The 25,643-nt window shown below is 36.9% G+C and overlaps 1 protein-coding gene across 2 annotated transcripts; it reads right to left on the bottom strand.

Moving 5' to 3' along the window:
* Positions 1-17,509: 17,509 nt before the first annotated feature.
* LOC103960143 lies at positions 17,510-25,132 on the bottom strand. Of its 2 annotated transcripts, none has more exons than XM_018650599.2 (8): positions 24,533-25,132; positions 24,288-24,437; positions 24,038-24,190; positions 23,703-23,849; positions 21,066-21,182; positions 20,677-20,970; positions 19,322-19,683; positions 17,510-18,288 (listed from the first exon to the last, which is right to left on the bottom strand). In XM_018650599.2, the coding sequence occupies exons 1-8, from the start codon at positions 25,083-25,085 to the stop codon at positions 17,677-17,679; spliced, it is 2,388 nt and encodes a 795-aa protein (XP_018506115.2). In that variant the 5' UTR covers positions 25,086-25,132; the 3' UTR covers positions 17,510-17,676. The 2 variants fall into 2 exon arrangements, with proteins under 2 accessions (XP_018506115.2, XP_048441606.1); XM_048585649.1 differs by having other exon boundaries at positions 19,322-19,671.
* Between the last annotated feature and the right edge of the window lie 511 nt (positions 25,133-25,643).

Genomic DNA, 25,643 nt, shown 5'->3' with positions numbered 1-25,643 from the left:
AACGCTCCATTCTTCAAATTGTTAGCGCAAATTATCAAACTCAGGGCTTACCACCCTGATTATCCGATCAAATCTAATCGATTGGATAATGCTGGAGAATTCACATCTTAAACTTTTGATTACTATTGCATGTTGGTTGAGGTTTAAGTTGAACATCTAATACCCCATGTTCACACTCAGAACGGCCTGGCAGAAGCATTCATGAAGTGCTTACAAATGATTACTCGATCGTTGGTCATATATATCAAGCTCCCGATTGCTGCTTGGGGCCATGCAATATTGCACGCAACCATGTTAATCTGCTTGAGGCCTGTTGCAACCCAACCATATAATGCCTTTTAGTTGGTTACCAGATACAAACCTGACATATCGCATTTGTGCGTTTTTGGTTGTGCGGTCTATATGTCGATTTCGCCGTCCTTACGTACAAAAAATAAGGCCTCAGCGAAGGATGGGAATCTCTGACGAATATGATTCTCCTTCGATTATTTGTTACTTAGAACCTTCAACAGGCGATCTGTTTACTATTCATTTTGATGTGAAATATTCTAACACTCAAATTAAAACCCTATGATTGTAGTATATGAAAGTAGGGATCGTTTTAGGCCGGGGATTAGAAGGGATGCTAATCTACTCTAAAATGACTTAAAAACACTAATTAGGACATATTTGACACAACTAAATAAAGGAGATTGGGTTTTTGACGAATTTAAGATAAAAACAAGTAGTAAAAGACTTAAGCAAGGTTTGGACGAATTTGGGGATATGGATGGGTGATTAGCTAGTTAGAGGGTCCTTCTCCACACATGACACACTTGCATACAAATTGATTTCCAGTTGCTTTTCGATAAACCATGAACCTCAACACCCCAGATTAACCGTGACATCACTAATTAACCCTCAGATTTTCCTTAAGTTATTGGATTGGATGACATCACACGACAACCCAAAGCATTCTTCAAAAGTTCCCTACATGACTTCATAATAGAGATACAATCAAAGATCATTACGTTCTATGAAAATCATAAGTATTGACAAAGCACTTGTAACTATGACATCATGATACTCATGCTAGGAATTTACTTAACATGATTGTGAAAACAACCTTAACTACTTGTGAACATAAGTTTGTAACGATTATGTGAAACTCCCTTATATTCTAACACCAAATTCAAGCATGCAAATTAAGTGTGCACCCTTAATCAACAAACAAGAATAAGTTATCCATCAAACGGTTAAGTAAATTGCATTCACAATTTATGAAATCACAAGTGGAATTAATCAATTTATATTGCAAATATAATCATGGTTTCAAAGTCTCCTCTAGCCAAAACAAAATTAGTTCCTCATGTTTGCAAAACAAAGATACTTAATCTTAAACATTAAAAACAAAGATAGAATACACCTAGAAACACTCCAGGTGGCTCCTCCTTCCTTCCTTGCTACCAACAATGGGGATTTGTGTGAATTTAGGCTCTTGAGGTGTGGTGGATGGTGTGGTGTGAATTTGTGGTAGATGGTGGTGGTTTTTGAGTGTTGTGGCATCAAGTATTTATAGGGTGAATGGGAGGCACGAATTTGGGCTGAAAATGAGAGGAATTAGGACTCCAAATCACCAAAGAACAATGATACTTTCAATTAGATTCCAAGGAGGACAAGGAATGGTCCTTGTGGCAGATTCTAGAACTTCTAGAAGGGTTACATGTGGCATAAACTTAATGCACGAAAATAGGGCTTCTAGAACTTGATATTTAGGTGATTTAATGTGAAAAGGAGTCCTCTTTGAAGTTGGAATTAAGGTAGGAAAAGATTAGGATAGGATAAGATAAGATAAGGAAATTTGGATAAGGTTTGGATAAGATAAGGAAATTTGGATAAGGTTCCTTATTTCTTGCTCTTTCCTTATCTTCTTTGCATTTGGACTTCTTTCTCCAGATTTTTAGCCTTTCCTAGCATCTCTTGACTTCAATTTCGTCCATCCACATTGCTCCATAGTTAAGCTATCCAATCCATGCCCAAAACTGCTCCAAATAGCCTCAAAATGCACTTTCTTGCTCCTTTTGCCATTAGGACCTAAAAACATACAAAAATAGCTTAAAAGACTAAAATAGATAGTAATTAAGTAACTAACAATTTAACTAAGTAGCATAAATATGCTCCTATCAAATTCCCCCACACTTAGGTTTTGCTAGTCCTCGAGCAAAACGAAATAAATAAAACAAACAAAACACAATTTAAACCTTCCAACAATTGCCTCGGGGATTTCTAATGCAACATGACATATTAAAGATTACCACTCACATAGATTTTAGTTATCCCTACCCTCGAGCATATACTTAACCATAGTTACCACACACTAGCTCTCATTTAATCAATTAAAACATGATTTTGAATGTAGTAACATGCCTTAGAGAATCCCCCAATTCCTCACTGGACACACTCTCTATTTTCACACAGATTTTCTGACTACACTCCCTACACTAAGTATATATGAGAAGATTGATGTAAAAATGTAGACTAATACTCACATATGTATAATCAAAGAAGGCACTTTGTGGAATTATTAATATGTATATGATCTCATGAATGGAATTCCACTACTTAGACGCGAGAACCAGGGATACCATATGCTCAAACCAATTTTAAACTCCACATATTGAAACACATAACAATCAAGATCGAAGTCTAAGGGTTGTAACGGGGCTAAGGTATTGGCTAACAAAGAAAGGTAAGGATAAACAAAAGTTCTTAAAGTAATAGCAAGCAAAGTAATGAAATAAACACTTAGAATTCACTTTTGAATGTAGAAACCAACTTTAAACACGAAAGGAAGATTCACACAACACTTAGGGTCAAATTCAAACTTTTGGACCCTTTCTTCAACAATCAACACTTGTGAGTTCATTCTCACTTATTTTCAACTCTTTTTTCTTTCTTTTCTTCTTCTTTTTCAACTTCCTTTTTTCTTTTTCACGTTTTTTTTTCGTGCCCTATTCTTTTCTTTGGCACATAAATCATCCATCCCCCTAGATTCCCACGAAAATCCTTCCCCCACACTTGTTTTTCTGCAAATTGTAGAACAAAAGGAATTCCCTCTAAGTCATGCTTTACTATACTTTAAGAACAAGGGTATGGATAGTCCAATTCTAGGCTAGGTAAGGATAATGTGGTTAACAAAGAAAATAGGCTAACTAAGGCTTAACGGGGTTAAACCTTAAAATACATATGCAAAGGGTAAGGCTTTTTGGCTCTGGTTTTAACTAAACAACTTCATCTTGTTTTATGTTATGCACTCAATTTTATGCTTTGAATAAAATGGGCATGAGTTCTAGTATTTGGAACTATAGTAATAAAACGCATTCTAAGTAGCAACCAAGCAAAGAATAATGAGATCATGCAACGACTTTAAAAAAACAAGAAATCAAGATTAATAACTCTCTAAAGAATGTTTAGGTTCAAGTCTCTCAGGGTTGTAGAGTTAGTTTGAGTTTCTTCCTTCAAGCATGTTACAAAAACTGATTTTTTTCTTTGTGATTACATGTGAATTCGTAAATGTCAACTACAACTAAGCATAAACCAAAGAGTATATCAAACTTCCATTCATGTTTGTAACTTTCTTTAATAGTCATGCAATTAAAAACCAAATCCTCATCATTGTGTTGGAAGGTATCCTAAGACACAAACAAACATAAAAACAAAAACGACTCTAAAAACAACTCTTTTTGGGTTTTTAAAACACTCTTTTTCGATTTTTTTTTTCAAATTTTCGGATTTTCAGTTTAAGACACATAAAAACACTTCAAAACACACTAAAAAAACACTTAAAAACAGTTAAAAACAACTTTAGAAATGATGGGTGATAAAATCCCACGAATTTGCATGAAAAACGCTTTGTTTACCCCCCCCCCCCAACACTTAAACCAAACATTGTCCTCAATGTTTTAAGCATAGACTCACCAACAAACAACCAAATAACACAACTAACAAACACGACAAACATGGCAAAATAAAAGCAATAAAGAGTAGGGTTTAGGAACGCAAATCTGGTTGTGGGAGCCGGAGATTCCTAGGTCTTCTTTATTTGAATGCATGGGTTGCCTCCCAAGAAGCGCTTACTTTAACGTCTTCCAGCCAGACGTTACCTCCTTTTAAACTCCCCTAGTGCCCACGGCATGGAGATGATCTTTGAATGGGAGGTGATACTTGTAATGATCCAGTAATGGTTTAAATTCAAGATTGGGTGCTTGAATCATCAACAACCTGTTAGTATAAAACAAAATTGAAATTCGGGGAGGTGGCTTACCTATGTGCTCTGACATGAACTCAAGAATAAACACCCCTTCGTAAGTTGTAGGACTAGAAAATTCAGCTAGATTTGGTGTTTTGAGAGTTATGACTTGTCCCGTGTCATAAAATCCAACTTCTTTGGGAATTGTTGTCTCAAGTATATCCTCTTTAATGAATTCTAGACATTCCCCAACCACTTCTTGCTCTTGATTCTTTGGAAAGGTTTCGAAGATGCCTTTCTCACCTTTTTCTTCCTTGGACTGCATGATCCTGCAAGGAATAGGGACATTTGGTGGAACAGGGTTAGGAAGAATTGAATTTGGAACAACCTTACCTATATTGGATGGCGTAGGAGCAATAGGTGCTTGTGGCAAAGGTATTTCCACCCTTGCCGTGGGTTAGGTGTGTTCCTCGTCCTCGTATTGCAATCTTTCATCTTCCTTGTAATTTGATTTTGATGGTTTAGGGTTTGTTCCAACCTCCTTGCTACTTCTCAAGATGATTTCCTTGGCAGTTTCAAATCCTCCATTCGGATTTGCAATGGTTGAAATAGGGAGTTTGCCTTGGTCTCGAAATTGTCCTACGAACTTCGCTATTTGCCCAATTTGCTTTTCCAAGTGGTCCAACCTTTTGTCTTGATTTTGCACTGCTTTCTTTTGATTTGCTTGCCCCTGAGACAAATTGGTGAGTAACTTAATAAGCATATCATTATACAAAGACGTACCTAAATTTGTTTGGGTAGGTTATATATGAGGTTGTGGTGGCTGCATAAGGCTTGAATTGAACTCCTCATATGGCTGCCAATATTCTCCTTGTTGAGCCTCCTTGACTTGATTATAATCTATTGACGAACTTGAGTTTGGTTGGGCATATTGTATATGAGGTTGTGGTGGCTGCATAGGCATTGAATAAAACTCCTCATATGGCTGCCAATATCCTTTATGTTCAACTTGTTGAGATTCCCACCACATAGAGTTTGAATGATCACTCCAATCTCTTTGTGGACATTGATTTGCTTGATATTCTTGCTTATAAGAAGCACCAAATGTAGGGACACTTTGCATTGTGGACCCTTCAGTATACTATGATAACTAACACATAAGATTCGCTATTTGAGCTTGGAGATTAGCAATTGCCATGTCTTGATTCTCTAGTAACTGAAATCAAAGAAATAAAACTAAATCAAATATCAAAATAAAAATTAACAAACAAATAGAGGGATTAGCAATTTACTAATCCCTAGCAACGGCGCCAAAAATTTGATGTGAAATATTCTAACACCCAAATTAAAACCCTATGATTGTAGTATATGAAAGCAAGGATCGTTTTAGGCCGAGGATTAGAAGGGATGCTAATCTACTCTAAACTGACTTAAAAACACAAAACAAAACTTAAAAACACTAATTAGGACAGATTTGACACAACTAAATAAAGGAGATTGGGTTTTTGACGAATTTAAGATAAAAACAAGTAAGTAAAAGACTTAAGTAAGGTTTGGACGAATTTGGGGATATGTGAAGGAAGATTTGTGAAAAAACAAGTTCATTTGAGCAACATCAACAACATGCAATTAACAATTAAAAGGCGGAATCATGTTTATATGCACTCAAAAACAAAACTTAACCCATGAACTTCAAAGCCTAGTAGATAGGTGAACCAAGACTCAACTCAAAACAAAGTGAGTTGAGAAATCAATACCTTTGTAGATTCCTCTTTGCATAAGCAAAGGCTAATCACCCAAAGAGAGGGCCTTCATTCCTTGCATCTTAGATCCATGGATTTGGATGGATGAAAAGGTTTCTCCAAGTTCCCAAAATTGAGAACCTCTAATGATTCATCACCAAGGCATAATGAAGAAGAAATGAGTGACCTTGGATGAGTTTGATTGGTAGATGATCCCTCCAAGGTGGCCAAAATTTTAGAGAGAAAAGAGAGCTTGTGTTCTCATCCTTTCCCCAAAAACAACCCTTAATGAATTTTGGCTATTAAGTCACACTTATACCTTAATTCATTTGAGTGGCAAACTTGTAAATAAGTCAAAACCCACTCTTTCTCTAAATGGCCTGCCTTAGGGTATTCATTGGGCTATTTGGGCCTTTGTGAATCATTATTCATTAAGTTGTCATACAACTTAAGTCAATGGACTTGACGTTCGAAGCCCATTGGGCCTTAAGGTCCAAAACTATCCCGAGGTCTTCAACGAACTTATTCGTTTGATTAATAATCATATTAATTAATCCTTGCCATAAATAATTAAACCATTTAATTATTCTTACTCATCTCCGTTGAATCTTCAATCTCTACCTTACACGGTGTACGATCCATTTGGTTCCTTTTAGCGAGGCAGTGGGCGATTCAAACTCTTTCAAATCGATTGTGAATTGAAACTTACTTTCAATTCTCCCGTTAGTGATAATACACTTTTAGGGCTTCCACAAACCATGGTTGACGCCTAGCAGCATGTCATGGTTACCCAAGCTAATCAGAAGAGGTGGAGAACCTATTCAGTTTTAGGATTACAAATGCAATACGGTCTTTCTCTAATACAATACTCTTGACCACATTGTTTGGTTTGATAGTTTATTCATGTCTACTATCCAATGTGAGTCTTGTGCTTATATGATTACCTTGAATGTGATTTGGAACACATTCCTAAATCTCATTCATACTTTGGCCAAAGATTCTTAATCATATCATAGAGTATTCTCCCTCAAACAGTTTGAAGGTTAGAGATCCTTGTTGCCCATTCACTTGCCTCCATGGCTAAGTGGCTTAACCCCAACGATGTCGTGGACACCCTCTTGATGGAGTGATTTTGACATAATCAAAGATTAAGGACCTAACCACAAGACAACTATGATGCCTCAGGTCAAAAGACTAATTTGCTATTATCCCAACCATGAGTTCTCATGTGACATGAATATGAGAACTCTTTGTTGATCGTGTTCAGTGAACTCATTCTCTATTGAGCACCTACGTACTTGTCTTGATGTCACACACACCAATGACTCGAGACTAGTCACTCTCCCTGAGAGAAGACATAGCACGTACTGATCTTAACGGACTGTCAATGCCCAATTGACAATCCTATGATCAGGAACGTTTAGGATGTGTCAACGAAAGAATGGTCTCATGAATCTAACTTCTTTAGATCGCATTCTTCTAATCACATATTCCTTGGACTTATCATTTAAGCATATAACATTTATATAACATATTCCTTGGCTCAAACAATAATCTTTGCCCTTTACATTTAAACTACATTAGTTTGAAATGTCCGTAAAGTATCATCATATGATTGGTTTTAGGGCACATTTCCAACAATATGGATGGGTGATTAGCTAGCTAGAGGGTCCTTCTCCACACATGACACACTTGCATACAAATTGATTTCCAGTTGCTTTTCGATAAACCATGAACCTCAACAGCCCAGATTAACCGTGACATCACTAATTAACCCTCAGATTTTCCTTAAGTTATTGGATTGGATGACATCATACGACAAATCAAAGCATTCTTCAAAAGTTCCCTACATGACATCATAATAGAGATACAATCAAAGATCATTACGTTCTATGAAAATCATAAGTATTGACAAAGCACTTGTAACTATGACATCATGATACTCATGCTAGGAATTTACTTAACATGATTGTGAAAACAACCTTAACTACTTGTGAACATAAGTTTGTAACGATTATGTGAAACTCCCTTATATTCTAGCACCAAATTCAAGCATGCAAATTAAGTGTGCACCCTTAATCAACAAACAAGAATAAGTTATCCGTCAAACGGTTAAGTAAATTGCATTCACAATTTATGAAATCACAAGTGGAATTAATCAATTCATATTGCAAATATAATCATGGTTTCAAAGTCTCCTCTAGCCAAAACAAAATTAATTCCTCATGTTTGCAAAACAAAGATACTTAATCTTAAACATTAAAAACAAAGATAGAATACACCTAGAAACACTCCAGGTGGCTCCTCCTTCCTTCCTTGCTGCCAACAATGGGGATTTGTGTGAATTTAGGCTCTTGATGTGTGGTGGATGGTGTGGTGTGAATTTGTGGTAGAGGGTGGTGGTTTTTGAGTGTTGTGGCATCAAGTATTTATAGGGTGAAGGGGAGGCACGAATTTGGGCTGAAAATGAGAGGAATTAGGACTCCAAATCACCAAAGAACAAGGATACTTTCAATTAGATTCCAAGGAGGACAATGAATGGTCCTTGTGGCAGATTCTAGAACTTCTAGAAGGGTTACATGTGGCATAAACTTAATGCACGAAAATAGGGCTTCTAGAACTTGATATTGAGATGATTTAATGTGAAAAAGAGTCCTCTTTGAAGTTGGAATTAAGGTAGGAAAAGATTAGGATAGGATAAGATAAGATAAGGAAATTTGGATAAGATAAGGAAATTTGGATAAGGTTCCTTATTTCTTGCTCTTTCCTTATCTTCTTTGCATTTGGACTTCTTTCTCCAGATTTTTAGCCTTTCCTAGCATCTCTTGACTTCAATTTTGTCCATCCACATTGCTCCATAGTTAGGCTATCCAATCCATGCCCAAAACTGCTCCAAATAGCCTCAAAATGCACTTTCTTGCTCCTTTTGCCATTAGGAATTAAAAACATACGAAAATAGCTTAAAAGACTAAAATAGATAGTAATTAAGTAACTAAATGCAAGGAAACAATTTAACTAAGTAGCATAAATATGCTCCTATCACATTTCACGGATTGTCACTTCTATAAGACAGTCTTCCCGTCGTCAGAAGGAGATAAGAACGTCAACATTCTTGAAGAAAGACACGAATTATCGTGGACGACTCCCACTTTGTCTTATTTAGATACCCACACCACTCAATTTGAAACTGAAACGCAGCGCATATTAGATCTTTAGAGCATACCAGATGCTTTCATTAATCTAGAGCGTGTGACAAGATCACATATTCCAACTACAAATGTGTCTGCAAAGATGGATGTACCATATGTACGACAGACTTCCCTCCTGGAGGCCTGAGACGCTAATCTTGGTGATCCATATACATTAGTGGCTAGCCAATCATCTGCCTTTACACAAAAGCATGACAAACCTCTTAGGTCAAAGGATTCACACCTCCGGAAGAGGAAACCCATGGCACAGGCACCTGAAAAGCCTACTGTGAATCCGATTATCGCTTACTCATTCTATCCAACTCATGAGGAAATTCTAGATTACTGAAGCGTCCTTAAAGAGACGAATCCTCATCTCGGGAATTGTGAGATTTCGGTCTATCATGCTAACTTATATGATGTGTGGTGTAGAAATGAGATGATCGTCAAAGATGCATTAACATATGCAGAGCTACTGAGATTATATTGAGCGATGCCATTAAACCTCGTTCCGTTAATGAATGTTAACATACAACCGATTGGTTAAACTGGAAACAAGTAATCTAAGTCGAACTCGATTCGTTTGCGAAACGTAAGGTGTTTGGACCTGTAACTCCTGCTCCTCCACATGTGAAGCTCGTTGGCTACACGTGGGTTTTTGTTCGGAAGTGTAATGAAAAGAATGAAATTATGCGTTACAAAGCTCGTCTTGTTGCACAAGGCTTCTCATAATGCCCCAGGATTGACTATGACAAAACATATTCACCCCTTATGGATGTGATTACTTTTCGCTACCTTATCAGTTTGATAGTTTCTGAAAAACTGAGTATGCAACTAATGAATGTAGTAACTACGTATCTCTATGGGGATCTTGATACAGAAATCTATATGAAAATTCCCAAATGACTTTACAGTTTGAAACAATCTGGAAGAATGTGGTATAACCATTTAAGTGAGTATTTGACTAGTCAGGGATATATGAACAACGAAATATGCCCTTGTGTGTTCATTAAGAAGTCACATTTTAGTTTTGCGATAGTTGCAATATATGTCGATGACATGAACCTTATTGTAACTCCTGAAGAGCTCGCGAGAACTGCCGCGCACCTGAAGTCAGAATTTGAGATGAAAGATCTAGGAAAGACTCGATACTGTCTCGGTCTTGAGATAGAGCACTGTTCGGATGAAATCTTAGTACATCAAGCGAACTATACCCAGAAGGTGTTACGCCGCTTTAATGAGTATAAAGCGAAGCCTTCGAGTACTCCTATAGTCGTTCGATCACTATATACAGAATGAGATCATTTTTGTCCGAAAGAGGATGATGAAGAGATTTTGGAGCTTGAAGTTCTTTATCTAAGTGCGATAAACACTTTATTGTACTTGGCTTAATACACTAGACCCGACATCTCCTTCGTTGTTAATCTTTTGGCAAGATACAGTAATGCACTAACACGCAGACACTGGACTGGCGTGAAAGATATCTTCCATTATCTTAAGGGTATTACAGATTTGGACTTGTTTTATCCTTACAGATCCTCGAGTGATGCCGCACCCTTTGCTTCTCGAGTCTATTCTTGCCTTATTGGTTATGTCGACACATGATACTTATCTGATCCGCACAAGGTGCGTTCTTAAATGGGTTATGTCTTTACCGTTAGAGGCACTGCAATCTCTTGGAGGTCAACTAAACAGACCTTAGTTGCCACTTCGTCTAACCATGTTGAAATTCTGACCTTACATGAAGCAACTCGGGAATGCTTTTGGTTGAGAGCAGTGGTGGGCCATATTTAAAGCTCCTACAATCTCTACCTCGCCGTAGATGTCCCTACGATGATCTTTGAAGACAACACAACATGCATCGAACAGCTTAAGAAGGGTTACATCAAAGGAGACAACATCAGGCACATTGTGCCGAAGTTTTTCTTTTCACATTAACAACAAGAGCATTAGAAGATTGAAGTCACGCAAATTCGTTCACAAGACAATCTGGCTGGCCTCTTTACCAAATCACTACCAAATGCGACATTTCAGAAGCTTGTTCAAGGAATTGGTATGCGTAAACTTTTTTAGTTGTAACATTACTCTTTCTCCTTGGAATTGTGTCAAACTCAAGGGGAGTATCCTGAAAAATACTTGCTTGATCTTAATGTACTCTTTTTCCCTACGATTAGGAGCATTTTTCACACTACGTTTTTGCTACCTAACATGGTTTTAATGAGGCACCCACCTTGGGCTGGTTATATCCCTGATGACGTCCCGTAGACATTTCTTTTGACTTTGCATTTCTCACACATTTTTCCTTAGACTATGGATTTTGTCCCTGCTCGGGTTTTTGCCATATTCGTAGGGTTTTTTTTTTAGTGAAACTCATTTACTTATGCAAGTTCCTACCTTATTGAGAATAAGCGTTGTTTCTTAGAATCAATGCTGACGAGTTGACCTCCTCAACTTCTGCATGATGCTAAATCTACCTTGAGAATTTACAAACTCAAGGGGAAGAGTCAGTAAACTTTCCTAGTTTATAAGTGATTATGTAAATCCTAGATTAGATTTGATTCTAGATATCATTTCCTATTACAACTTGAATTCATTGGGGATGAAGGAATTTCTTCGCTCCTTTTACTACTATAAATAAAGGCACTATGTAGGAGGGATAACACACATATTCCTCTACAATTCTACAAACACATCTCTCTCAATCTCTCTACCCTTGCCGCCGGCCCCCTTTAATCTTGTCAAATAAAATAGGCTACAACGGTATTTTGATATGTTATTTGTTTTTTTGTTTAGATACGTATTAAACTACTGGTAAGTTTATATTATCATAATTTTGGTACGCAAAAAGCTAACGTCAAGTTATGTATAACCCTAAAACCTATCGTTGCGTTTGAAGTCAATATGAGTACATATCAATTCGGCCTATGTACATTTCAATTTAGTAAGCATACATTTTAATTCAATATGAGTGCATTTTTATTTAGCATAGATACGTTTCAATTTGAGAATAAATTGTGTTAGTACGTGTTTATTTTTAAAGAATGATGATACATTTTGTGACATCTCACAGTCGCCCAGGGGAGTGATCCTTATATTTATATTCTCATCCCTACCTGGCACGAGGCCTTTTAGGAGCTCACTGGGTTTGGGTTCCATGGGAACTTCGAAGTTAAGCGAGTAGCGCGCGAGAGCACTCCTAGGATGGGTGACCCATCAGGAAGTTCTCGTGTGAGTTCCCAGAAACAAAACCGTGAAGGCGTGGTCAGGGCCCAAAGCGGACAATATCGTGCTACGGTGGTGGAGTGGGCCTGGGAAGTGGTTTCGCCCGGGCCGGGATGTGACAATTTGGTATCAGAGCCTAACCCTAGTCGCGAGTGTGTCGACGAGGACGTCGGGCCCCTAAGGGGGTTGACTGTGACATCCCACATCGCCCAGGGGAGTGATCCTCATATTTATATTCCCATCCCTACATAGCACGAGGCCTTTTGGGAGTTCACTGGCTTTGGGTTCCATGGGAACTTCGAAGTTAAGCGAGTAGCGCGCGAGAGCACTCCCAGGATGGGTGACCCATCGGGAAGTTCTCGTGTGAGTTCCCAGAAACAAAACCGTGAGGGCGTGGTCGGGGCCCAAAGCGGACAATATCGTGCTACGATGGTGAAGTGGGCCCGAGAAGTGGTCTCGCCCGGGCCGGGATGTGACACATTTCAATTCAATCATATTGAATTTCTAGAGACTAATATAAAGAATGAGAAATAACCATAATGACAATAGTTACAATAATGAAGAAATAAGTTACAAATATTTTTGTATAAAATAAAGTTATAAATAATTTTGATATATTGAAAATTTTGATATATAATTGAATTTAAGAAAGGGATATGATTCCATAAAAAAAATAGCAATAAATAAATTAATATTATTGACTGCATTTTTTATACCTAAAAATGAATTTAAAAAATACTTAAATTAAGAATATAACTAGAATAAAGGTTTTAATCTAAAATTAGAAAGCAACAAATGTTTAATCTAGAAAAATCTAAAATAAGGAATCTGATTCTATTTTTTTTTTTTTTTTTGGGATAGTGATAACAACGGTAACAACAGTAACCAATAACTTGTCAAACATAAGGAATGCCAATGGGAGCAATTGCCCTAGAGAAATTGCCAGGGAGATCAAACCTCTGTTAACTAAGAAGACAAGTTTCACAAGGAGGATGCAGGAAGAGGGTGGGCGTAGGCTTTTTACGCACAGCAGACTGAACTTGTTTTAGCTTCAAAATCTCGATAAAATAAGTTAATGAGATGACCAACATTCGCTCCGGTCCATGTCATCCATTGTTGTGGGACACAAAAATGGGAATAAGACTGGAAGTAAGGAACCCTAGGCTTGAAAAAAAACTTCAACCTTCACTCTACCTCCAAGATGAATGTCAATCGCCCTAGTTTAAATTCTGAGGTACAGGCGTACAGTTCCAAGTTCAAGTTTCAAAAACGTTATTGACTGTGGGATTTTCCATTGGTAACATAATGTATTGTTATGAAGTAATCGAAAGGTAGTAATTTATTTTATTGGGTTGTTAATGGGTATTTGTTAAGATTTGTTTAATTTGGTATCGTCACAATATAGATGTGAGATTGGTTGTGGTGATGATGGTGTAAGGTGAAATCAAATTAAATAAATCTTAATGGTTACTCATTAACAATCCAATGAGTTAATTTGCCACCTCTACTCGAAGATATCATCTTGATTCATGAATACGCTAAATTTAAAATTTTTACCATACCATTTGATTAGTCTAAGCACACACCAAATAATAAGTCGTTTGCAATTCACAACGCATAATGAGTAGTTTGCAATTCATACTTAATATGCTAATATACTAAAAAAAAACCACTTAGTATGACCGAAAAATAAATAATTTATACCTATTAATTGATTTACTATTTTTAATCGATGCAACACATCAAACACATCACGTGATTAGTCCCTCACCGTTGTATACACAAAGATATATGTTTTTTCATAGGATACATTTTGTCCTATGAAAGATAATGACAATGTGACACACCCCAACCTAGAATATCCACTAGGACTCCGAATCGAGCTGTACTGGCCGACACCTGGAAGGTGATAAAGCCATAAAGTGTAGTGATGTGGAAAGTATGAATAAATTTAAACCTAAGTAAATACCAGAGTGCGCTGGTGAGCGGGAATGAACCTATTCACACGTGATGTCAGAGCATAAGTAAAGTACAGTAGAGTAGGTAAGGATTATACCCTCAGAAGTAGCCACCTATACTGAGACTCGCTAAGAATCCTCGTTGATACGAACTTTCAGCAGCTAAAACCTGGAGAGGTGCAAAACAGAAAATGTGAGTAGGCAAAAACAAAGTTTTTGAAAATACATTTCTCTTTTTAAACATAATAACCCCTCACTGTAAAACTCATATAGTTTCCCAGAAAATAATACTACAAACGTAATTAGAAACTATTCTCGAAAGCAATGGAAATCGAGTATATACCATGTCAAGTACCTTAGCTGTAAACATGTAAGTCAGGTGATATAATTTAATGCAAAATGATATGTCAGTTGGAGTCACCTAATATGGCCTATACGGCTGAACCTATAGCTCATCAATCAACTCCTACAAAATAGTCGGAACCACCTAATGTGGTTTGTACGACAAGACTGGGTGTAAATAAGTATGCTCAAGTCTTACGATCACATGAAGATTGTGCGAATAATCGCAGGTCACCTACGTGTCGGAACCACCTAATGTGGTCTGTACGACAGGACTGTGCACCAAACTTAGATCCAAGGTGAACGTGCAGTGCAGGAGGTGAACATCACGTGAAGGACTGTGCCCTAGCCACGGGTGGGAGCACTAACATTGGGGTGCAGGGTAATGAGCACTAAATACAACTAATCATAACCATACACATCGTAATCATTATCATCATGATATACTCACCTGAAACTTACCTGAGCCTCCGCAGCATCAACAAATATTATGCATATGTATACTAATGCATATACTAACATGTAATGTAATTGACATGGCATTTAAAAACGTAAATCCATTTAACACAGTTCTGGGAAAATGTAAAGTATATATATGTGTGTGTGTGTGTGTGTGTGTGTCTATATATATATATATATATATATATATATATATATATATATATATAGAAAACCAAAAGCCCACTCACCTGGAGTCCGCGCTATACTCCCTAGCACGAATGTCAAAATGTCTTGAACGATCGTCGCCTAGAACAAATATCAAACCACGTCTCAGAATCCTTACTAATAGAACACGTAATTTACATAAAACACATCTCCAAGGACGTTCTAGAATGATATGAGACCCGTTGATTAAAAGTCAATCGACGGTAGGGTCCACTACACTACGTAACTCAATCCGAAAGATCCGCATCTTAGATCTTCGATCCGTAACTTCCAAAGATCCACATTATGCTTCTAGAACAACACACTAAAGTTTCATTACGATCTAACGGCTAGATCTCCGCCAATTGCAAATTCAAGTGGCGGTTAACGTTTTATTTTATAAACTTACAAATCCAATTCGGGAAGATCCGTAATTTTCTATGGTCCTCAAATATTACGTACTATAACGTATTAAAGTTTAGTGATGATTCAATGGTTGGATCGTCAATTGTTATAATGTTCAAGTGGCGGAACTTAACAAAATTTCGCCGGATTCTACAGATTTTGCAGATTTTCTGGGCAATCTTTGGAACTCCATATCTTACTTGTTTGTCAACCAAATTTGACCCATAATATACCAAAACAAAGATAGATAGAACAAAATTATACCTGCTTGGAGTCCAAATTGTCGCCGGAAATGGCCTAGAAAATGGCCTGAAAGACAGCTGTCCGCGGGAAAACAGGGAAATTCGCTAGAATTTCTGGGCAACCTTTCAACGTCCATAACTTTGTCAATACTCAACGAAATCAAGTGATTGAAAAACGGAAATCATAGTTCTTGACGAGAGGAAGAGATTGGTATCTTAAAATATGGATATCTCGTCGTGATTTTGCCGTAAAACGCCTTGAAAGTGGCAGAGGTCGCCGGAAACTGGGCAAACTTTGAATCGTTATAACTTTCTCATTTCTCCACCAAATCACACGATCCAAAACATGAAAACTCATCTACACAACATGAGGAATCGATTTATACCTGCTTTTAGTTCAAAAGATGGCTGGGAATTGTCTGAATCACGCCTAAAAGTCTCGGCCCAAAACCTTGTTCTTCGAACTCGAGGTTAGGATTCATTTTCAATGAAACAAGACTCAAAACTGGGTTTATAGTGGTGAAGAAATGCAGATAATGGTGGTTTTGATGTTCAACAAGCCGAAATTTTTGGTGATGATGGTCGTTTGTTTCACGGGAGAAAGGGAGAGCCGAGAGAGAGTTAGAGATAAGAGCTACGGAAGAAGAAGAAAAAGAAAGAGAGAGAGTGTTCCAGAAAAGTGGGGGTGGCCCCACGTGGCACTCATCCAATGGTCAGACAAAATACCACATGTGTTTCAAATGGCAAATTACCAAAATGCCCTCAACGTTTAAAGGTTCATAGAATCTTCGTTATAACTCCGAATTACATTCCGCTTGTTCCCACGTATCCGTACCGACGTGTACTACGAGGATACACCAAGAAAATGAGTCTTATGTGACACGACACAGCAGTCAACAAAAGTCAACGCATTTGCCTCGAAGGGCATTTTCGTAAATTCACTTATTAAAATTATAAAAAACCGTAAAATTGGGAACGGGTCGTTATTCAATGAGAGTGTCCTTTATTTGTGGTGTGTTTAGACTTTGGAGTCGTTTTATCGAGTCCCAACAACAATTCACATACTCGATAACTGTTTTGAACAAGTTGTCTTCGGTCAATTATTTTTTACTAAAGAAGTATTTTCAGTGTGTTTGATAAAAATAAAAATAAATAAAAATAAAAGTCTTTTCAGTGTGAGCAGAAATCTATTTTGTAACATCATGTTTTATTTCCTGAATTGTCATGAATACATCATAGACTTTTAAAGTGGTAGATTTCAACGTTTAATTAGCTATTATCCATCCTCAAAGAAAAAAAGGACGTATCTTCCTTTACGAATCGGAGTAAAACAAAGTATATCCTTCCTTTAGAGGATGAGCACACAAAGATCACTGTTTCACTTATGAATGTCAATTTGTCCAACCTCTTACATTACAAAGATCATATGATCAGGAAAAAAAATACATGACCATGGAAAAGAAAATATAGCTCCACTCATAAAAAATAAACTTAAAAATTAATAAAATGATTGAATACATGACACAACTTAAGAACCATAAAATTTAAAAACTTAATTGAATGACGAATGTAAAACAAAGTATGAAAAGCACAAGTTCCAACCGATTGCCAACCAAAGCAAAACATGCAAATTTAAATCAAAGTTACATTTTTTTGCAACTCAAGTTTACCTCCCCATGTAAATAGGGGCTCTTGATGTTGAAACTAAAGAGGAGCTATCTTGTAACTCCGTTGTGGTACCTTCTTAAAAGTAGCCCAAATCAGATCAACGTACAGTGGAAACTGCGCCATGGCAAAAAAAGTTACCGGCAAGCAAGTGATTGCGTAAACTGGAAACGTAGCGTATTTGAGCTTATCTTTAAGCACAAAAAAATGTCCGGCGCAAAAAGAAACCAACACGGAAGCTATAGACACGAACAGTGACGTCAGCCCTATCAAAAGCTTTCTTGGCAAGTCCTTACCGAAGTCCTTCTCTTGGTACCGGGACGTTAAAATGGCTAGAAACATGACCATGGCCGTGACGGAAAAGCAGAGGGCGACCAAGGAGGCAATGGCGAAAATTTCAAAAGCTGGCTGATTTTCTAGGTTTGGTGTTCCGCTTCTTTCATCGACGCCGCCGGGGACGGTGGTTGAGGTGGCGAAGGCAACGGTGGCAATGAGGGCAGCCACGACGGAGCAGGACTCGGAGGTGTTGGTCAGCCACTCCCCTCCGTCCTTGACGATTGTGGTGTGGGTTTCGGTGAAGATTTCCTTTGCTGTCCTGCCCTTCTTGTTGTGGCGGGCAAAGAAGTGCAGCGGCATGGAGGTTTTTACAAACTACAAATTAGGAAATAATTTGTTTACAATTGGGAAATTTGATTTTCTAACTATTAATTTATGAGAAAATCGGAGGCAGTTGTTCATGAATTATAAATCCTTTATAATTAATCTCTAAATTTGTCATATTGTGGAGCAACTATTCTTTTGGGTAACTTGGTTATTAACTTATGTCCCTTATTTTCCCCTTAAACTTTTATTTGAATGAAAATTTAAACTGTATTTCTCTAAAAGGGTTTCACATTGTGACAAACTCAGGGACCAATATTTACTAATTTTTAGTTTCAAAATCTAAGCTCCAATCAAGTCAAAGTTAGGGACAAATGTCAAATTCTCTTAATTTATTATCATTTTAATCATTTTTCTTTGCCTGAATGAATTTCCGATTCTTTCATCTATAGTTTATTCACTCTCATCTATAATTATCTTGGGGAAATTTTGAAAATAGTAAAGTTGTAGACATATTTAAGAGCCTCAAGATGGCTCAAGGACTGTTCAAGGGGACTTTTAGTGTGACTATATTTCTAAATTTTGTAAAAAGAAAACCTTAAAATGTTAAAAATGTTCTCCAAATTTCGCATAATATGTACTATCTTAATTTTTACAAATAATGCAGCCACTTAGTTCTGCGATCTAGTGATATTCCTCTTTTATTTGTAAGTAAGATGTTCTAAGTTTGATTCTTGCTAAAGGTGAATTCGAATTGAATTATTGTCCATTATGAGACTTAGTCCACTCCTTCCACCCCTTAGTATAGACACTCTCTATAAAGAATACAAAATTTAGATGGTACAAACAATAGTATTTGAGTGATTGTTAAGATAATTCACTATTCGGTTTTCGTCCCTTGTTTGATCATAGTTAGATATTATTACCTAATTTTCTCTTTATGTCGGCAAAAACAGAAATCATTTTAGTTGGTGTGTGAATATATCATAGATAAAATAAAATGGTATGATGAAAATGAAAATATAAAATAAAAATATAAGATTAATCGGTTGATTATTTCAGTTCTTTGAATTTGAATCCTTACCTCATACCATCTGATTTCCCATTGCATTTGTAGCGCAGCTCCAGGAATTAGCCAAGGCTTATGCTCTCCCAACTTTGCTGCTAGATGTAATGCACTATTCCCATCATGATCCACCATACTGAACACACTTTCTTTCAGGATTTTTCTTTTCAGCAAGAGCCTGTACACATGGGGTTGCCTGTGTTCCACCGCCAACAACACTATGTTCTTTTTCTCTAAGTTCATATCGTGTATTGCCACCGGAAAAAGTTCAAGGATCTCCTCCACCATTTCAGTCACCCCATTTTTTGCAGCAATCAGTATTGGCGATTCCCCTCTTGCGCTTGGGGTTTTATTCTCCGCCTTTTGATCTGTTGATGACCCTAGAAATTATCAAGTCATTTGATGTATATATAACAAAGGGGTTTTTTTTTTAACTTCAATTCTGGAAGAAGATTTCAGTCCTTTAACGTGTACTTAATTCAAATTTATATGTCACTTAGTATTATAGTCTAGTGCTATTTCTATTCACTTGTAAAAGATAAATCTTATGTTCGATTCTTGACAAAGACGAATTTCAACCACATATTATTGTTAGCCCATTGTGAGGGTTAACTTAGTCCCCAATTCCTTGTCGATAATATGATTTGTTAAAACAAAATTATATTATATTTTTGTTTTCATATTTAGCGGATATATTATTTAATGTCTCCAAATTAAGTTTTAAATTTATTATTATACATATTTTAATTCATTAATTGTTTAGCTTCCTCTAATTAGTGTACCTAAACGTCCATACCATAATATATTTTACTAATTAGTGCACTAAAATGTCCGTACCTAACATAGTATGATGTATTAGTGGCACATAAGAACATATACAAAACATATAAGTGTACTGAGAAATCTGTACCCACACATATAATAGTAAATTAGTGCACCAAAATGTCCGTACCTAAATATATTACACTAAACAAGTGTACCGAAATGTTCATACTTAAACATAATATATTAAATTAGTTTACCAAAATGTTCGTACCTAAACGTATTGTAATAAATTAGTGGCATATAAGAAAATATGCAAAAAGCACAAGTGTACCAAAAAGTCTCTATCAAAATATTTTCTTGTATAAGATACTTATACTTATAACAAATTGGTGATGCAAAATGTCAACAAATAAAAGCTAAGATATTTTTTTTAACAAACAATATTATCGACGATAAACAGAAGGGGGATGGGCTTAGCCTCATAATGGACTAGCGATAACGTGGTTCAAATTCACATTTGGTGAGAATCGAACCTAAGATCTCTAACTTATAAGTAAAGATGAATACCACCGTAAATTCTAATTAAGCAATTTAAATAGCAATTATACCTTCTGGGATGTTTTCTTTACCATTATTTGGCTTCTCAGCCTCCTGTTGAGGCAATGGGGAAGTGCTACTAGTCACAGTTCCTTGTTCACTGTCGCCCTCGGGGAGCATGAAGATGGCGCGGCCGTCAACAAGTTCATAAGGTTTGGTCTCATCATTGTCTTTGTGGGCCTGCGGATTCATACCACTGTCTTCATACTCATATGATCTAGCTCGTTTTAACAATTCGTTCATGATCTGAACAGACCATTTGTGTTTTTCTTTCTTATCCCTTATCTTTCTTATCTGCGTAGACCCTTTAAACAACATATGATGATTAGATAAAGAAAATTATGTATCTAAATAACAGAGATTAGGAGATAAAATGAAAAGTTCATTACGGATTTATTACCTAAGCCAAGTACAATCAGCATTGCCTTTGATAAAAGCTTGACAGACTCAAAGCAGGTGTTGTAGTTTACGGGAAACTTTTGGTGTCTTTGACCTTCATCAACATTGGATTTTGGCCCTACATGAGTTAGAGTCAATAATCTGCTGTCTGTTTGTATGTCTAGTTTGGTAATTTGCATTTTGATTTAAACTCTAATTTGCTGTCACATGGCAGAGATGAATTGTAATGTTGCTGGCCTATAGCCTTAGCAGCTGTCCTATCTACTGGGGACATTACCCAAATCATGAAAATCCACTCTACCCTTCATTCATATCTTCATTTTTTATAATCTTTAATTCTAGATTCTGATTAGGTTGGAAGCTGGTCTGAATACAAACAGCATATATAAAATTTTCTCGACAAACTAAGATTTCTAAAACCTACACCCTAATTTGCTTCCCTATATTTAGGAGGGTAGGTAAGACAGGTATAGGATTTCTAATGCTATCAAATGTGACAAAATAATAAGGGTTAATTTCAGTTTATTATCCTTAAGTTTCGTAACTTTCAACATTTGATACATGAAGTTTTTTTTCATTTCAGATTCATACCTCAAGCTTTAATTTTGAGACAGTCTCATACATCTGTTAAGCTAATTGTTAATCTGCCATTAACTGGTGATGTGGTGCCCATATAGATAATGACTGAAGGTCACGTGTCATTAAAAGTCCACATAGAAATTCAAAAGAGAAGTGTTATTGACATTCCAAAAATCTCATTTTACACTTCTCCCAAGTGTATTTTTCTTTCTAAATATAGAAAATTTAGAGTGTAAAATGAGAATTTTGGAGTGCAAATAACAATTCCCATTCAAAAACAAATAATAATTAGTTAACAAAAAAAAAAAATAAAACACATTTTTCTTCTCTTCTTGACCCTTTTCCACTCCCCCTCACATCCACCCTTTCTTCTTGTTCTTTGGATTCCCTCACATGCATTTTCACAAGCACTTCCTCTAACCCAATAAATTTGTTTCCTCCATTGCAATTGCTTTCCTCCATCAGCAATTGCTTTCCTTCCTCTAATCCAGCTTTCGTCGGCAAAATCTGACCGTCTAATCACCGTCATAGTCGGCGAGCTCAAAAGAGTACCGACATTTCACGCATGAAATCGGGTTTCTGCCAGATTTTTGGCTCGACCCAGTTGCTTTGAGCTCTGAATCTTCGTAGCAATTGTTGCAGAGCCTTGGATTTTGAAGATAGGTAACCAGGTGAGCTCCAATCTCAAGCATGCTCTTCTTCTTCTTCAACCTTCTAAGAAATCATCAGTTTCCAAATCCTAACCCGCCGCCAAAACCCAGAAACAGATCGTCGACATTCTCTACTTCGAGGTCTCCAGTGTCATGTCCAAGACCGTCCACCTCCACAAGTATCTCACCGACTCCGAGATCTAAAGTTTAAAAACGAGATCTTGAAGTTTAGGAAGAAGATTGCAAGGAATGGAGCGGTAGTTCAACCTTTTCTATCCTCTCAAGATCTCACCTGGAATTGTGGGTTAGGGATTTGGGGTTTTGACTTCTGGCGGACTTGACGGTGGGGGAAATCAAGTTGTTGGGTGTGATCTTTATGTTTGTGAAAATGCAGGTGAGGGAATTCAAAGAACAAGGGAAAAGAAAAATGTATTTAATTTTTTGGGTACAAAGGTGGAGGCCAAAGAAATCCCGCTCATCTCTTCACTCCACGGCCAAATCCCACTCATTGGGTTTTCATCCCTTGTTCTTTCATCGTTGCAACCCGCCAAAACCACCAAAGTTGCATCTCCGTTGCACCTAGATCCGCAGAAGAAATAATTGCAGAAGAGAGAAAAAGGGACAGGGAGAGAGGAAGCAATTATCCCCACCTTTTTTTTTAAGTTTTTAAATTTTGAATTTTGAAATTTTGGTTTTTTTTTTTTTAATTTTTAATATCCACATGGACCCCTTAATGACACGTGGTGCCCAGTCATTGTCCATATGGGCACCACGTCATCCGTTAACGGGAGGCTTCAGTCAGACTAACGAATGTATGACACTGTACCAAAATTAACACTTTAGGTATGACTCTGTGACGAAAAAAAATCTCATGTACTAAATATTGAAAATCACGAAACTTGAAGATAGTAAATTGAGATTTACCCAAATAATAATATTAGTATTGATTCTTGAAGGGACAAAACTTTCCTTATTCAAGGAATAAAGGAAAGTCTCTATCCACCATTATAATATCATTTTACCGTACGAACGTCATAGTTAAGCAAAATTGTTCACATTCTTTAATCATCATCGTCGCTAGAAAAATCTATTCGATTTGGAGGTCGTTTCAAAGAAATTAACAGTTCATCTTGAAGAAGATATTTGTTACATATTTGTCAATTTCTTTTTTATACATATAGATGACTATACGGGCTCTAAATTAAGAGAGTTTTCTAGAATTGATCTTTAGACGATGATAAAGAGAATGAACGGTTTCATTGACATTTGTACAGTGAAAGGGGAGGAGGACTTTTCCCCTTACTAGAATGAGGAAACTATATATATATCTATATATATCCTTCTTGAAGCACCTTATAATAAAGTGTAAATGTAGAAAGGTTACACAACATGCCTTCCTTAGAAGTTACCTGGATTTGAAGTGTTGAGAGTTTGCTTTTTAGGTTCTGCAGGGTTCTCTGGATCTGCTGATTTTGTTTCTTCTTTCTGTACTTGATGGACACTCCCTGTACCTGCTGATTGTGTTTCTTTTCTCTGATTGGCATGGTTTTGAATAACTGCAAAATGAATACTGACTTTTTAGTGGTGAGCATAAGAGAATTACATCGAACTATGAAGATAAAATATTCAAGTCTAAATTATAATCACTTGGCTATGATTATAATTCTATGGTGGCATGAAGTTTGCAGGAGAAATACTCAAACAATTGAGGCATTTTGAGATATTTGATTTTGAATTCCCCTACCGCTGAGAATTGGTGTCCCGAACAACCTAATGAAGTTGATGCATGTATGGTAGTTTTCTGGATATTTGGGATTCTTTTCCTCTTTGAATGTCTTAATTATTCCCTCATTATGTGGATCCCATCGCTCCGCCTTGAGCTCATCAACATAAATACCTTCCAAATTACCAAATATATACAAAGAAGAATGAGTAGGGTGATACATGTAATTATATTTCAATCTTACCAATAATAGTTCTGTATTAGTACTCACAGTAGTAAATAATATTTTGGAATCGGCTGAGGTGGCTACCGCTTTTGAAGGCAGAAGGCTTGGTAGCCAGAAGATGGAGAGGGGAAAAGCCTTCCTCATTGACATATTTAACAAGATCTTCATACAAGTGAATTATCTGAAATGCCAAATCTGTCAACCAACAAGGTACACATTGTTATTTATTTACATATCATAAGGGAATATATAGCTGAGATATGGAAATGATCAAGTTAAGGGATCATTACCAAAGTAGTCCCCGGCAATTGCACAATGCAAGATGGTATCACCATCATTTCTCCTACAATAATTGTAGTTCGGGAGACCATTGGGGCTACAGATGTAGTGCATGCGTAAGAAGGCATTTTTTTTACCATAGGCAGCAGCCAAGAATAGAGGAGTCTCATTGTCTACATTCAGAGCACCGACCAATGATGGATGATCTTTGGCAATGCACGAACACATTGTCTCGTTTCCCATCCATGCTGCGACGTGGAGCGGGGTATTCCCTCGCTCGTTTTTAATTTTAAGCTCCTCTTCAGTAATCAGTTTTACTAGCTTTTCAACATGTTCATCTTGGCCATCGGATACTGCTATGTGTAGTGCTGTGTCACCTGACTTGGTGATTCTTGCCCCACGAGCCTTCTCGTTGAGCTCATAGGTTCTAACAACTTCTTCCCAATTGCTTTGCATGGCAATTCGGAACAAGTATTTCTTAATCTTATCTGGGTCCATACTCTTGAGCTCGCCATCATCTGCGATAGAACCTGCCTCTTTGTTTGAGTTCACGGTAGAAGCCATTTTTTCTCTTCCTGATATGAGTGGCAGTTAACATTGACGTCTGTCTACATATTTATTCTGGCAAATAAACCATGTTTAACTTGTAAATTACTGTAGTTTCCAAAAAGAAGATACTTCTTCTGTGACCACAACTCTACTCTACCCTTTACACTTGCTAAATTACAAAGAAAATTCTCTTCACCCTTTTTCTTTAATTTGTTACTTACCTCCCCTTTACATTTGTTAATCTATACCAACATCAAAAGGTTCACAACAGCTATTCTTTACTCACTTCCATTTTCCCCTTTACACTTGTTACTCTACACCAAAATCAAAAAGTTTACAAAAGCCATTCCATACTCACTTCCCTTTTCGTTTTTCGGTTTCTAGTGGGTGTACAAGATAAAAAAAAGTCATTCTAATGATTTTTCAAGTGCACAAGATGACCCATTGATCTTGATTTTGGAACGACTTTATCCCCTAGCACTGCAAGTATTTGATGCTTCTGAATTTACTTGGCGCACAATTTTCCAAGAGAAGTAACCGTTGGTGCTTCCTTTTCATTTTAATTTCTCTTTT

Source organism: the organism of the source record quoted next, unplaced genomic scaffold (assembly GCF_019419815.1).
Source record: "Pyrus x bretschneideri cultivar Hongxiangsu unplaced genomic scaffold, Pyrus_bretschneideri_v1 Contig23, whole genome shotgun sequence".
In the NCBI taxonomy this organism is placed as follows: domain Eukaryota; kingdom Viridiplantae; phylum Streptophyta; class Magnoliopsida; order Rosales; family Rosaceae; genus Pyrus; species Pyrus x bretschneideri.
The sequence above is the reverse complement of the archived record's forward strand: the minus strand, read 5'-3'. Positions and strand labels throughout refer to the sequence as shown.

Excerpts from the sequence above, each read along its gene's own strand:
- LOC103960143 (XM_018650599.2), bottom strand. The coding sequence starts at position 25,085 with ATGGCTTCTACCGTGAACTCAAACAAAGAGGCAGGTTCTATCGCAGAT. Across the intron at positions 23,850-24,037 it reads CGGGACACCAATTCTCAGCG|TTATTCAAAACCATGCCAAT; the intron begins GTAGGGGAATTC and ends TTCATTTTGCAG. Across the intron at positions 20,971-21,065 it reads GCTGATTGTACTTGGCTTAG|GGTCTACGCAGATAAGAAAG; the intron begins GTAATAAATCCG and ends TGTTGTTTAAAG.